Below are 13,983 nucleotides of genomic sequence, written 5' to 3'. Positions count from 1 at the left end.
ATTGACCACCTCCTCAGGTACGATATTTCAAATAACTATCTAAAAATTCCTTGTTTTTCTTATTTTATAAAACTTTTCACATTTTTGACATCCCTCATAATGACAATACGCAAATGTTTACAAAAAGCTATTCTAACCGTCGCATAAGCAACAATAATTTTTATACTTTTCTTTCAAGAATATTACAAAAAACACAAAACTTCCTCATAAAGAAATAATTTTTCCAAACTTTCCAAAATTGCTAATCAACAACCCCCACATCAGTCCCCACCAACAACGTCCCAAGAACCTCAAACAACACCAACAAATAGTCAAACAAATAACCCCCAATCATCAACGCTCATCTCTTTTCAAGACAATCCTTACACATTTGAAGAAAGACACGCACGATTGTCCGAACCACTTAATTCGTCAAGCATCTCTAAGCGAAACACAATACGAACCAGTATATAATGTAAACCCCCCTCTCCAACAAGATCATAATAGAGCAAGACACCAAAGTCAAAACCAAAACCCACTCGAATTAAACAGACAAATTATTCAATCAGGACGAAATAGAAACTTGCAAACCCCCAGAGTTCAATTCAACATACCTCATTCACCAATAGCAAACCCTGTAGATCTCACCAGTAGTACCATTCAAAGCACTCCCCAGACCCCAACACAACACAACACATCGAACATTCCCTCAGATTATTTAGAAATCCGAGAAAATCTTTTCAATCTCCCAGCCACTACAGACTATCACCCATTTTGGTTGACAAAAGCTTTTACTCGAGGCGAACCAAATTTAGTAAACGATCCAATAGACGCTCATCTAACACAATTTTGTCGCTACCAGAAACTCCTTCACTCCCTTCAACCCCTTCCTTAACTCAAATCTCACAAACCCCAACTCCTTCAAATTTTCCTACAAATCTCGACGCCAGATATGGAGAAAATTCAACAAATAACAAACATCTACGATTAGATTTGAATTCATTTGTAGCACCCTCTCCCTTATTTGGAAAACATCACGAAAGTAACAGATTACACAACTGGGCACTAAACAGAATACAATATCGACAAGATATCCACAAAGATATACAAGAACAAAACTTACAAACACTTACACAAGATAATCTCACAGTAAAATTTGAAATAACAGTAAGACTAAATAAAAAAATTCATCATCCCTTATCCCTAGCAGCCCCCCCCCCCCCCCCCCCCCGAATATAACAGCTCAATTTTAACCTCCCCCATTTAAAACCACAGAAGTCATCTACAAATACGATAGATACACAAAAAAGACAATTGGATATATCACTTATTATAATTCATACACCGGACTATCAACCACATGTATCTTCTAAAGATACTAATTCTCCAGACCCTTTCATTCTTCAACTTCTGAAAAGCCGATCAAAACAACCCTTCCCCCCAAACAAGACCCCAGGACTGTGAAGAAAATGAACAAAAAACATTACATAAATTTGCAATAAACCAAGTCACTCAATGCGAATCCGAACCATAATCAATTGAAACAACAAACATAATAGCTACACTTCACTCAAAAGTACGAGCTACAACACAAACTGGATATAAATTCACAGCAACATTTTCCGAAAAGAAAGAACCTTGTTCCCAAGTTTCAAACGGAAACAAAAACAGACTAGATTATGAATCTTTTTACCAAAGTATTATCGAAAGACTATTACATCTCAGCCCTGACGATTGTAAAAATGAACTTGAAACGACTAAAAATCAAACAAAGGCACAAACAGGAAATTAAAAAATTTTCAAGTTTTTCCAGACTCCGCACATCAAGCCAAACTTGAAAGATACCAAGGTCATGTAAAACTAGGTAACAAATTTCCCTTCCACGTAGCAAATGGAAGATTAACTTACAATCTCCATGATAAAAATTGGATACCACACATTGGAATAAACAACCCCTCAAATTGTAAAGCCGATACTAAAAATAAAGGATACCAAGAAATAGTGTTTTTTGATTGGAAAATACAACTTGTAAAAGTACAACTTTTACGCGACTTAAAAGATGACACAATACTTTATCAAGGCATAAAACGACCAAGGATACTGCGATCCTACTACACGCACACAAGCAACAATTGTTTGGTTCCCCGAAGACACCTGTACACCTCATTTCAAGTAGCAAAAATACACACTAGAATGATAAAATTTCACCAAAAACTTTTTATTGAATCATTCGCATTTGAAGATGTGAACCCTGATCAACTCAGACATAGTAATTATAGATTTAGGAAACTTCACGATATAGAAAATTAATTGACAGGTTTCCAAATATACCCAGAAACGGAACTTGCATGTAAATACACCAAAACTTTTTACAAAACACAATACTCAAAAATTCTTGTCGAATACGAACAAGGTTTTGACATGAATACAGGAAAATTAATTATACATCCGATGGCTAAATCTCATTCAACCACTGACGAAAATTCATCTGACCCCGTAAAATTTTTTAAAAACACAGGAAACGTTGGTGGAAAATCAAACCACAAGACAAAGACAGTACACGTTACAAAAACTATCACTAATGAACAACACTCATTTTGGCGCAATTCACTACGGCATACCACTAGTTATGAAATAAGACTGTACAATAAGTAGAAAATTTCAAGAAATGCCTTTAGCAGAACTTGACTTGAAGCACTCCATCAACTATGCGAACTTAAAAGAACACAAATTCTACAATCACTCGCACTAGCAGTACCCAAACCCCCTTACGCAGGATATTTACTATCAGGTAACAGATCAAATTTTATTGACTATGAAGGAAACATAATATGGTATTACACTTGTACAAAAAAATATCACCCTTAAATGTTTTTGAGGACAAAAGATGCTATAAAAGTATCCCAATTTTCTACAAAAAAAAGTATAATTTGTTGGTACACTCTCCCGAAGAATTTATTTTTGGGATACAGCAGTCTCACGTGGATGGGAAAACAGCCACAATGAAGTACAATTAAATCCTGACGAAGATAAATACTGTCTTCTCACACCATATCCTACTCTTATGCAACCACTAAAAAAGTTTTCACCAGAAGGCATTAGAGCTTTTGCCCGCAATCCAAATATCGATTTACAATCGACCGGCATATACTCTAAATCCGACATTCAACATCACATACGTACACAACAATTTCAAGAATTACTCTCAAAAATGGACACAATACAACGACAATCCAAAGACCAAAACTTACGCAAATTTGCAGAAACAGCAGGCTCTTCAGACATAAACTCACAAGACCACAGCGGATATTTTAAACATATGGAAGATTACATTTTTTTAAATGGCGAAAAATACAGACCACAAGATATATCACAAATAAATATTTTTAGTTTTTGTAAATTTGAAAAACGAACTTCTTGCCTTTCTAGGATGGCCCTACTACATCTTAGAAAGATTGAATATATTATACGCAATGATTAATTTTCTTGGATTTCTTTTCTCTGTATTAAAAGGAATCTACAATACATGCGCAATACACACACAACTAAACCAAGAAACTTTTTGCAGGATTTTTTGGAATATTTTCTACATCAATCAATAAATAACTTTTAGACGCTCAAATAAAAGAATACAATACCAAGCTATCAACAACACTAAACACATATGACAATTCACAAAATAATACAAATACCTTGCCTAATCACCACAACTACAAAACCTAAACCATAACCGTCCCTTATCATTCGAGATCTGATTATCCACAAAGCCCAATTCAACACATAATAACCCAACAACCCAAAATGGAAGACACATACGAACAAAGTATAGAACAACCACATACCACCAACTTTCGTTCTCAGAACAAACATCTGTTTAGCCCACGATGGGCCGCCAAGTTGGATCCCTCAATCGATCAATTTCCCACCCAGCCAACCTCCAGAACAACCTCCCCATCATGCCATTTTTTGCTTTTCCCCCACCTCAATCACCTCATGATACCACTCCATCCAGCATGGAATCAGACACTAATTCCACCACAACAGTATACAACACTATCTCCTAATTCAATAACTCCGATATCGAAACCCCCGACATATTTGCCAAATCTGAACCCACCCCACCTACATTTTTTCCAACCTCCCTTTCACTCAATTCTTTCCCAAGTCAAAATTGAACCCCCTTCCCCTCCCTCTTCCATTTCAAATATGACAGCCATATATTCCCCCCTAACCAGTGAACCATCCGATAACAACGACTCTGAAAACATGCAAATATCACATGAGCTTGATAACTTGCAACAACAATTACAACACCCTCAAACGCTAACCATTCACCAACTCTCACAATCTGTAATATCATCCAACCAATCAACCCCAACTCCCTCTTCACATTATACCCGTTCGCAAAACCCGAATTCCTTATCAAACCCATCCTCCAGTACAAATCGAGCTTACCGAACCTTTAAAAGAAAATTCCCAAATACTCCATTCCCATCTAACCCAGGAGTATCCATAACATTTGTCAATCATCCTTTTCACACTAACACCAGAGAACTTCTACAAACATATTTACCCTTCTTTCCACAATACACATACTTCCATTCAGATCCCAATGACGAAAAACCTAATTATGTAAATGGGCACGTATTATACCCTACTCTTTCATGGAAATCATTCTATCACTTTATCAATCCACTATCACTACCACTATATAACACCCCTCATGACGACGAAGTATGCAGCACCCAACTCTATCTTCTAACAAGAGCACTAACCCCAAACAATTCACACTGGTAGGATACAGACAAATCACTAAACCAAGAAACTTTTTGCAGGATTTTTTGGAATATTTTCTACATCAATCAATAAATTACTTTTAGACGCTCAAATAAAAGAATACAATACCAAGCTATCAACAACACTAAACACATATGACAATTCACAAAATAATACAAATACCTTGCCTAATCACCACAACTACAAAACCTAAACCATAACCGTCCCTTATCATTCGAGATCTGATTATCCACAAAGCCCAATTCAACACATAATAACCCAACAACCCAAAATGGAAGACACATACGAACAAAGTATAGAACAACCACATACCACCAACTTTCGTTCTCAGAACAACCATCTGTTTAGCCCACGATGAGCCGCCAAGTTGGATCCCTCAATCGATCAATTTCCCACCCAGCCAACCTCCAGAACAACCTCCCCATCATCCCATTTTTTGCTTTTCCCCCACCTCAATCACCTCATGATACCACTCCATCCAGCATGGAATCAGACACTAATTCCACCACAACAGTATACAACACTATCTCCTTATTCAATAACTCCGATATCGAAACCCCCGACATATTTGCCAAATCTGAACCCACCCCACCTACATTTTCCCAACTTCCCTTTCAACCAATTCTTTCCCAAGTCAAAATTGAACCCCCTTCCCCTCCCTCTTCCATTTCAAATATGACAGCAATATATTCCCCCCTAACCAGTGAACCATCCGATAACAACGACTCTGAAAACATGCAAATATCGCATGAGCTTGATAACTTGCAACAACAATTACAACACCCTCAAACGCTAACCATTCACCAACTCTCACAATCTGTAATATCATCCAACCAATCAACCCCAACTCCCTCTTCACATTATACCCGTTCGCAAAACCCGAATTCCTCATCAAACCCATCCTCCAGTACAAATCGAGCTTACCGAACCTTTAAAAGAAAATTCCCAAATACTCCATTCCCATCTAACCCAGGAGTATCCATAACATTTGTCAATCATCCTTTTCACACTAACACCAGAGAACTTCTACAAACATATTTACCCTTCTTTCCACAATACACATACTTCCATTCAGATCCCAATGACGAAAAACCTAATTATGTAAATGAGCACGTATTATACCCTACTCTTTCATGGAAATCATTCTATCACTTTATCAATCCACTATCACTACCACTATATAACACCCCTCATGACGACGAAGTATGCAGCACCCAACTCTATCTTCTAACAACAGCACTAACCCCAAACAATTCACACTGGTAGGATACAGACAATCACTAATCAAATTCACCGCACCCAAATCTAATGAATATTCTATCGATTATTACGATCATAACATCATACGACCTAACGAAGACATCTTTCTAAAAAACAACCCATTTGCTAATCCACAACTAACAGAGAAATTTTTCATCAAAACAACATACACTTTCACCCTCAGCACCTTAAATAAAAAATACGACAATGTCATTTCAGCAGCACTCCGTGATATTCATGCTTATAATTCATACTTTAACAAACTTAACCGCTTTTCCTTAACCTTTCATCTCCTCACACCCAAAGAACGTGATTTGCACTGTTGACACGATGTCCTGTTACGAACTAAACAAACACAGACGTACACTTACTACCACATCATCCAACACAATTACACTCTTAATACACCAGCACGTCAACTTCACCATAGATATCAATACATTAACTCTAAATACACCTCACCATTTTTTCTTAACTTCACCTATTGTATTAAAGACACTTACCTACAAGGCATCCTACGAATTTACAATTTCATCACCCAGATGTATTTCTACTGTCCCCTAACCAAACTCTTAAACGTAGACGAATCCCGCCCACCAATCGTCCCATACGAATTCCTCCAGCCCAATCCTAGAATTCATATATAACACTCGATATAATCATAAACTTTATAACCTTATTCAAAACACACTGTATGAACTCTCACCTTGCACTGAAGAGCACAACATCATTAAAGCACTCGAATTGCTTTGGCCACTTCTTCAAACAAAACACATCATTTGTTTGCCAGCTAAACTACTAACCTCATCAGACATCATCCACGACGTTTCTACCCACTGACTCTTCACCGAAGATTAGGTAATATGAACTAAATAATTTACTAAGAAATACGAAAAAAAAACTAACCATTCTTCATAAATGTTTTCTTTTTTCTTCATAGGCACGATCATAAATGTTTTCTTTTTTCTTCATAGGCAAAACCAGTTAAATCTACAAATAAAAAGCAAAATAAAAACAGGAAATTTTTTTCTAGATTCATGAATTTCCATTAACCAATTCAATAATTGAAGCAGTAAAATTCTCCAGTCCAAAGCAATAATTTAATATATAAATTCTTTTCCCCGATGCAGTAAATCTTCATAAAAATAAAAATCAATTGATAATTTCAACCCCCAAATCGAGCAGTAAACTTCATAAGTTCAAAATAGTAATTTAAAATAAAATTGCCCATAATTTGCAAAAAGCAGTACTAACCTTTTCAAAGACGCCTCTTTACATTTACTTGCCCACAAATTCTATCCATAATCGCACAGCTCGACCACGAAGAATTGTTTAAAATAATGAAATTAAGTTTTAACTTTCACTGATAACAACTCTAACAAGTTTTAACACGTTCAAACTTTCCTTCAACCCGGTTGGAAAGGAATTATATAATAATCCAAACCAACCAACGCAAGCTTACTAAACACCACAAACCACAACCTAACAGCATGACTAAGAAAAGAAAACCCAAGGTACTCAAACTGGATTAACACCAGCTTAGAACTGGATAAATTGTTCTTTTGAAGACTACTTTTCAGTCTGAACACAAAAGAACAAAATATCAAAAAGCCGAAAGACAAACTCAAAAGAAACAATTTGATTTTTGAGAAAAAGACATAACTAAGACAACAAAAGAAAAAACCAGTAATAAAAAAGGCGCAAAAAGTTGAACTAAAACATGACCCTTTAAAAAAGAGAGCATGAAATTATACCCTCACTCCTGGCCTAACCCACCAGAAGAAGGCGTCCTGAGCATGCTCTATAGCCGGTCTACACCCACCGTTTTACATCCACGCTTTGTGACACCCAGGACTCTATTTTTGACGAGAGTTACTCAAGTGTGAGTAGCTCTTTAAAACAACCGAACTAAATAATAATGCTTTTGCAATAAAAACTAATACAAGATTATGACTAAAAACAAGATTAACAAAGATTTATATAGATAATATACAGCACAAACACGAGCAGCAAGGAACTTGACAACCCAATCACACTCGAACTACGGAATGGCAAGACCCACCTGACATGCTGCCTACAGTCACTACTCTCAGCGGATTTAAAGTACGAATTGGCATCGCAGTAAAGGAAACCAATTGCAACCGAACAATAGCCATCTCGATGTTCAAGTATACGTACAGATCCAAGTCATTAGGCACTGCATCCAAAGTCAAACTACATGACACTCCCGAATGTGATTGGACTATTGCTATTCTCTAAAATCAACCAGATCAACATTCATCACGACCGATCAGAAATCATTATACGATCTCCCGAAACTATCGTGATAACATCTCTTCTTCCAAAGCAGAAAAAGAATATGCTCGCCACCTCTAAAGAAAAACACCATCATCCATCCTACACTACAATAGAACATTGAAAAACTAAAACTCTCTAAACCCCGGATGGGTGGAACCAGATCTGAACTAGTATTTATCATTGGTTATTATTATGATATTTTATCTCTATAACGTATTATATACTAACCAATCATACTCCATCAAACCAACAGCCCACATATTTGTAAGTGTTAAAACTACTTGAAGTTTCAACACCAGAACAATTTGAATTAAACTTAGATTACCGTTGTTCTCATTCTGGAACTAACTTGGGCAAAACCGGGGTACATTAGATCTATTGAGACAAGGAGATATAAGAGTAAGATTAAGATTGCGATTAGACTAAGAAATTGCACGAATCTATCCGGCCGAAAATAAAAAAGCGTGACGAGCAGACGGTGTACCTTATCTGAAATTACTCTATGAGTATAGTAAAAAATACATAACTCAGTATCATTCATGTAGCAGTGTCATTTTAACGATGTTTTTCCATGTTTCATCTATTAAACAAGGATGCAATGTACATTGATGTTTCATTGATGAATCGTGACTGAAAAGTGGATGTAACTTCTATGGTTCATCCATGAAACATGGATGCAAATTGGAGTGATGTTTCAGTAAAGAGTCATAAGTGTAGCAGACACTAGTATAATTTTTCACCTGATTGTTTTAGTTTTCATGGTTGCAGATTTGTTCAGCAGAAATTTTTCTCAAAAAAAACTTTTGATATTTTCTCAAGTAAACTATCCATCAGAGTATTGTATTGCACAACTTCGAGCTAGTTTTGTACCACAAAAAATCAGTTTGATCGGGATCTTTTCAGATTTACAAACTTAAAAACTCCCGGGGTATGAAATAATGAACATTAAAAACATTTTCATACACATACAAATTTTGATAGATTGATAAGTTTGAACAATGTTTTCTAAAAGAAACCCACGCAAACATCCCAAATATAAACATAATCCTCATATTTATGCTACAATTTCTTCCAATTTTGGCTTATCTTTCTTTCGCACTGGTTAACAATAATCATTGCGTGTCTCGTGAAAACATAAATTATAATTTCACGGCTCCATATTTTTTGTAGAGAGAGTAAGACCATCAATGTTTCATGAATATACGATCAAATTAGAATCCCTGCTCTATCAATGTATCACCAATGTATTTGAAATTGTACTCTACATCTATTGTCCTATCAATGTTTCATCAATGCACAATCGATGTTTCAAAACTGAAATTTCATCCATGCCACATCGATGTGTATTCAATGTACCGTCCATAGGTTTGAAATTGCATACACAAATGATGTACGCTTAATGTGCGCAGTAACAACATGGTTATTGTTCCGACTTTCGATACGAAAGTAACGGAATATTTGTGCTCGGGGTGGGTTTTTTTTTCTTCAGACAAATTTCGACTTTTGAACTAGCCATTTTTGACGGAATTTTATTACATCATTCTAAAGGTATTTTTGTCTTGAGCTTAAATTTGAAAAGATATTTCACCTGTGATCTTTTTTCGTAAAGTTATGAGGGTTTAAAGATTGCCATTTTTGGCCATTTTGACCAATTTGGGACAATTAACGCGCGATATAATTCGCGCTAATAACGCATCAGCGGAGATTTAATCCGTCTTATAAATCGTTCCAAGTTGGTTGAACGAAGCTTATTTGCCATAATTGATTTGTTACAAGGAACGAAATCTCTCTTTTTGTACTTTGTATGGCGTGTGGGGGGATGATTTTCATTTAAAAAATTTCAACTTTAAGAAAAAAAAATTTCATTTTACTTTATTTCAATTAATTTTTTTATGTTATTACGTTGCTCCGTAAACCTTAAAAGGCAGTCGGAACATTCAGGGCTTTGCCCTGATACGAGCAGTCTTGTTTATGTATAATGACCGATACATTCCTTAATTTACTCAAAACGCTGCGAGAAAAGTGACGAATTCCTGAATTTTAATGCATTTTTAACACGGGTATCGGCAGTTTTTTGGATTCCGTAAAGTTTCAGTCTATTACAAATGAACTATAAATAAAAAGATTAGGCTCTTTAATAAATGAACTATTAATTCAATTTATCTGCTTATCTACTAATTGCATAGTCAGTTTTTGCGTAAAAGAATAGCCGAATTTGTGTTACTTGCGAAGTTTTTTCAAAAGAAAACGATGTTTTTTTTTCATTTTCATGTTTCTCACTCGGAGCATTTTATGCGACATTCAACATTGCTTTCATTTTCTCTTATGTTTTTGAAGGCTTCGTTGGAGCAACCAAACTTCTGATAAGTAACGTGAACCAATCGGATAAAGAACGTAACCCAATCAATGAGTGTGCAACTGGGACAATTTCAAGATCTCAAAATCATTCAGGGTATTAAATTCTTTTTTGGTCACACAAGAATTTTGTAGAAAAAACAATTAGGCTGAAACCTAAGATGAAATTGAATAAAACAGAGAAGGGAACTGTTATGAAAACGTTGGCAGCTATCGGTGCATTGTATACCAATAGCACAAGAAAGTCTCCCATTTTTGATCGAATGTTCGTAACGAAAATAACGGAATATTTGTGCTCAAGGTGTTTTTTTCTTCTTCGGATAATTTTGACTTTTTAACTAGCCACTTTTGACGGAATTTAAACATTGTCATTCAAAAACTATTGTTACCATGAGCTTAATTTTTTTAAAAAAGCACTTATTTCACTAGTGATGATTATTTGTTAACTTACGGGGGTTTGAAGATTGCCATTTGGTCAAATTGGGACAATTAACACGCGATGTATTTCGCGCTTCTAACGCCTAAGCGGTGGTTCAATCCGTCTTGGAAACCATTCCAAATTGGGTGAAGGAAGTTTAATTGCCATTATTGATTTGTTACAGGGAGCGAAATTTATCACCTTGAATTTTATATGGCGTGAGGGAGGATGATTTTCACAAAAAATCTCAAATTAAAAAAATCTTCGTTCTTATTACATTTAATTTTTTCTTTTTATTACTGCTTCATAGACCTTAAAAGGCAGTCAGAATATTTGGCACCTTGATATGAGCAGTCTTGTATAAATATTTTCCTCACTCTTTTCTATCAACAAGAAAAATTTGAATAACTGTTGCCTTTTTCAATTGATCTTAGAAATACTTTTGTTGGGATTCATTTTATTTATTAAGATCAGTTTGAGTGGCTTGAAGTCTTGACTGAGACAGATCGGACTTTTTTCAGAATTTCGGGGGGAGGGATTTCAAAAAATTTTTGAAAATTTTGTCGACCTCTTTTTAGGTCGAACAAATTGATTTTCCGAGCTCTTTTAAATCAGTAAAAAGACCTGTTTTGGCCAAATTTTCTGCGCTGCAGGTGAAATTTCGGATAAAGCAGGTCAAAAAGGCATTTTTTGGCTAAATTTGACCAAATAATTGCGTTTTTTTTTGTCGCGCGTTCCCCCTCAAAGTGAGTATAAATTGGCGCCAAAGGCGCCGTTAAAAAATTTATGGTCAGTCAGCCAAAAATGGCTATCTCAAAATAGTGCAAAGGGGTAACCCTCTGGCCCTTTGGGTCGGCAGAAGGTCGAATCCCTGAGAAGAGAGGCGTCAGCTCCCTCCGCCCCTCCCTAAATCCGCCCCTCAAGCCGACCACAGAACACCTTTTCGAAACAGAAAGCCAAAAACAGTTTCAAAACGTAAAACTAATGCACTATTTCAAAAAATTTTTAGCTTTTTTTGCTCAGAAATTTGAGCTGAACAAACTGAATCAATGGAAAGTCTATTTCAGTGTGCTCCACTCAGCAACAGTCACTCGAGGAGATTTGTTCACCGCAAACCATAAGTTTGATGGATTTCCCTTCTCATTATACTATTTCTCATTAAACTTTTTGTTTGTTCTACAGTTTTGTTGCAAATTCAAAACAACAACGCGGGCTTTAATATTCATTCTAATTGAAAAAAAAATGCCGAGAAATCTTTTGCTGAGACACATATCGAGCGTGCGTCTAGACGGTCGAAATATACTAGTTTTTTTGAGTCGGTCGAAACTTAAATAGCAAATGTCGACCCGGGATACAATTTCTCGGGATACAACTCAATTTCTTTCTTCAGATTTTCATTTCGTTCACAACAATTGTGATGAACTTGTACTGTCTTCTGACTGTTCTTTCGTCTAAAGATCTACGCAAGCATGAATACTATCTGGTCAGCCTGCAGAGTTTCATTGACTTTCTCTTCGGTGGGTTGCTTTCCTTGGCTCATTATTCTTTGGAGCTAATCAATGCCGGTCGAGTCTACTGCGACTTCATGGACAATCCGTACAAAATCATATCCAGATTACATTACATTTAATTACAGATAAATTATAAATTTTATAAAATTAAATAAAATTAATTTGTTCTAAATCATTCTTTAAATAGTGGGAACAAGCAAACTGAGTTTCTCAAAAAGTTTATTAGTACATAACTTCAGACTACAAAAATCTTTTCAGGAAGATTTTTCAAGGATTGAGACAGTTGAGCGCCAAGTAGGCAACGAAACAAAGTTTACAAAGCAGTAAAGAAGCCGAAAACTCTTGGCAGACAAATGTTGCGCCGAATTTTTGCTTAAAAAAATTTGGTAAAGTTTTTTTAAAGCTCCTCAAAAGAATTAGAAAACAAGCTTTTTTTGCTTATGCTCTCAAACGTTTTTATATTTTATAAGTTCTCTACGCCAGTATATAAATAGCCCGAATCTTTCAAACCGATCAAAAATAAGATAAATTACCCTCTGATATAAAATATTATACTAAAATATACCTGATGTACTGAGCTAAAAGGCTAAAATTTTTTGACCCAATCGAACTGAAACATATAGAACCATACAACTACGCCCTCAAAACTTTGCAAATAAGTTGTGAAAACTGAGGGTGGAAACCAAAACCAATTATTCGAAACAACAAAAAAACAAGTTTAAACAAATAAAACTAATTATAATTTGTCTTGGTAAATTTATAAAATAAAGAAGTTCGAGTTATAGTAAAAATTGATGGGATCAAACTAAAACCCATGCTTTGCAAATTCAATCATTAAGAAACTGTACTGAATACTAAAAGTGACAATAGCAAAGAGGAAAATGAACCGACGAAAACTAGGACAAAACCACGAATCCAAAAAGAAGTCATTTTTTTATTCAAAAAATTTATTTCACAAAAAGAGTTATTGCCTGAAAAAGACTCCACCTAATTACAACCTAACTGATAGTAATCTTAATTAAAATTTCAAAAATTGAGTGTGAGAGCTATTGAGGGTAAAATTTACAATTCCTACTAAAGTTGGCCATTCTATGAACAAAGGTATTTACGGGGAAAAAACTAGTACCCGATTGCAATAACGTTGCTTAGCGCAATGGTATTTAGAAAAGATAGCTTTTCAAAGAAGTAATTAGAAAAATTGGGCAAATTATAGGAGTAATTTTTACAAGATGGTTTTCAATGGCAAATAATTAAGTATTCAATGACGAAGCAAATAATCAAAATTAAAAAAAAAATTGTTTTTACCTTCAAAATTAAACGCGTTGAGAAGAATTGAAGCTCAAATGTATTTCTACATTGTAAATA

At 35.3% G+C, this 13,983-nt stretch overlaps 1 protein-coding gene across 1 annotated transcript in view; it reads left to right on the top strand.

The window, feature by feature from the left end:
• Positions 1-13,983, top strand: part of LOC134853389 (uncharacterized) — a 34,561-nt gene that overhangs the window by 18,917 nt on the left and 1,661 nt on the right. The window contains exon 2 of the mRNA XM_063869381.1: positions 12,498-12,703. Coding sequence (XP_063725451.1) covers positions 12,498-12,703 — 206 coding nt within the window. The remainder of the gene's footprint in view (positions 1-12,497; positions 12,704-13,983) is intronic.

This window comes from Symsagittifera roscoffensis, chromosome 8 (assembly GCF_963678635.1).
Source record: "Symsagittifera roscoffensis chromosome 8, txSymRosc1.1, whole genome shotgun sequence".
NCBI classification, from domain to species: domain Eukaryota; kingdom Metazoa; phylum Xenacoelomorpha; order Acoela; family Convolutidae; genus Symsagittifera; species Symsagittifera roscoffensis.
Note: the sequence above shows the minus strand (reverse complement) of the source record. Positions and strands in the feature narration are given on the sequence as shown.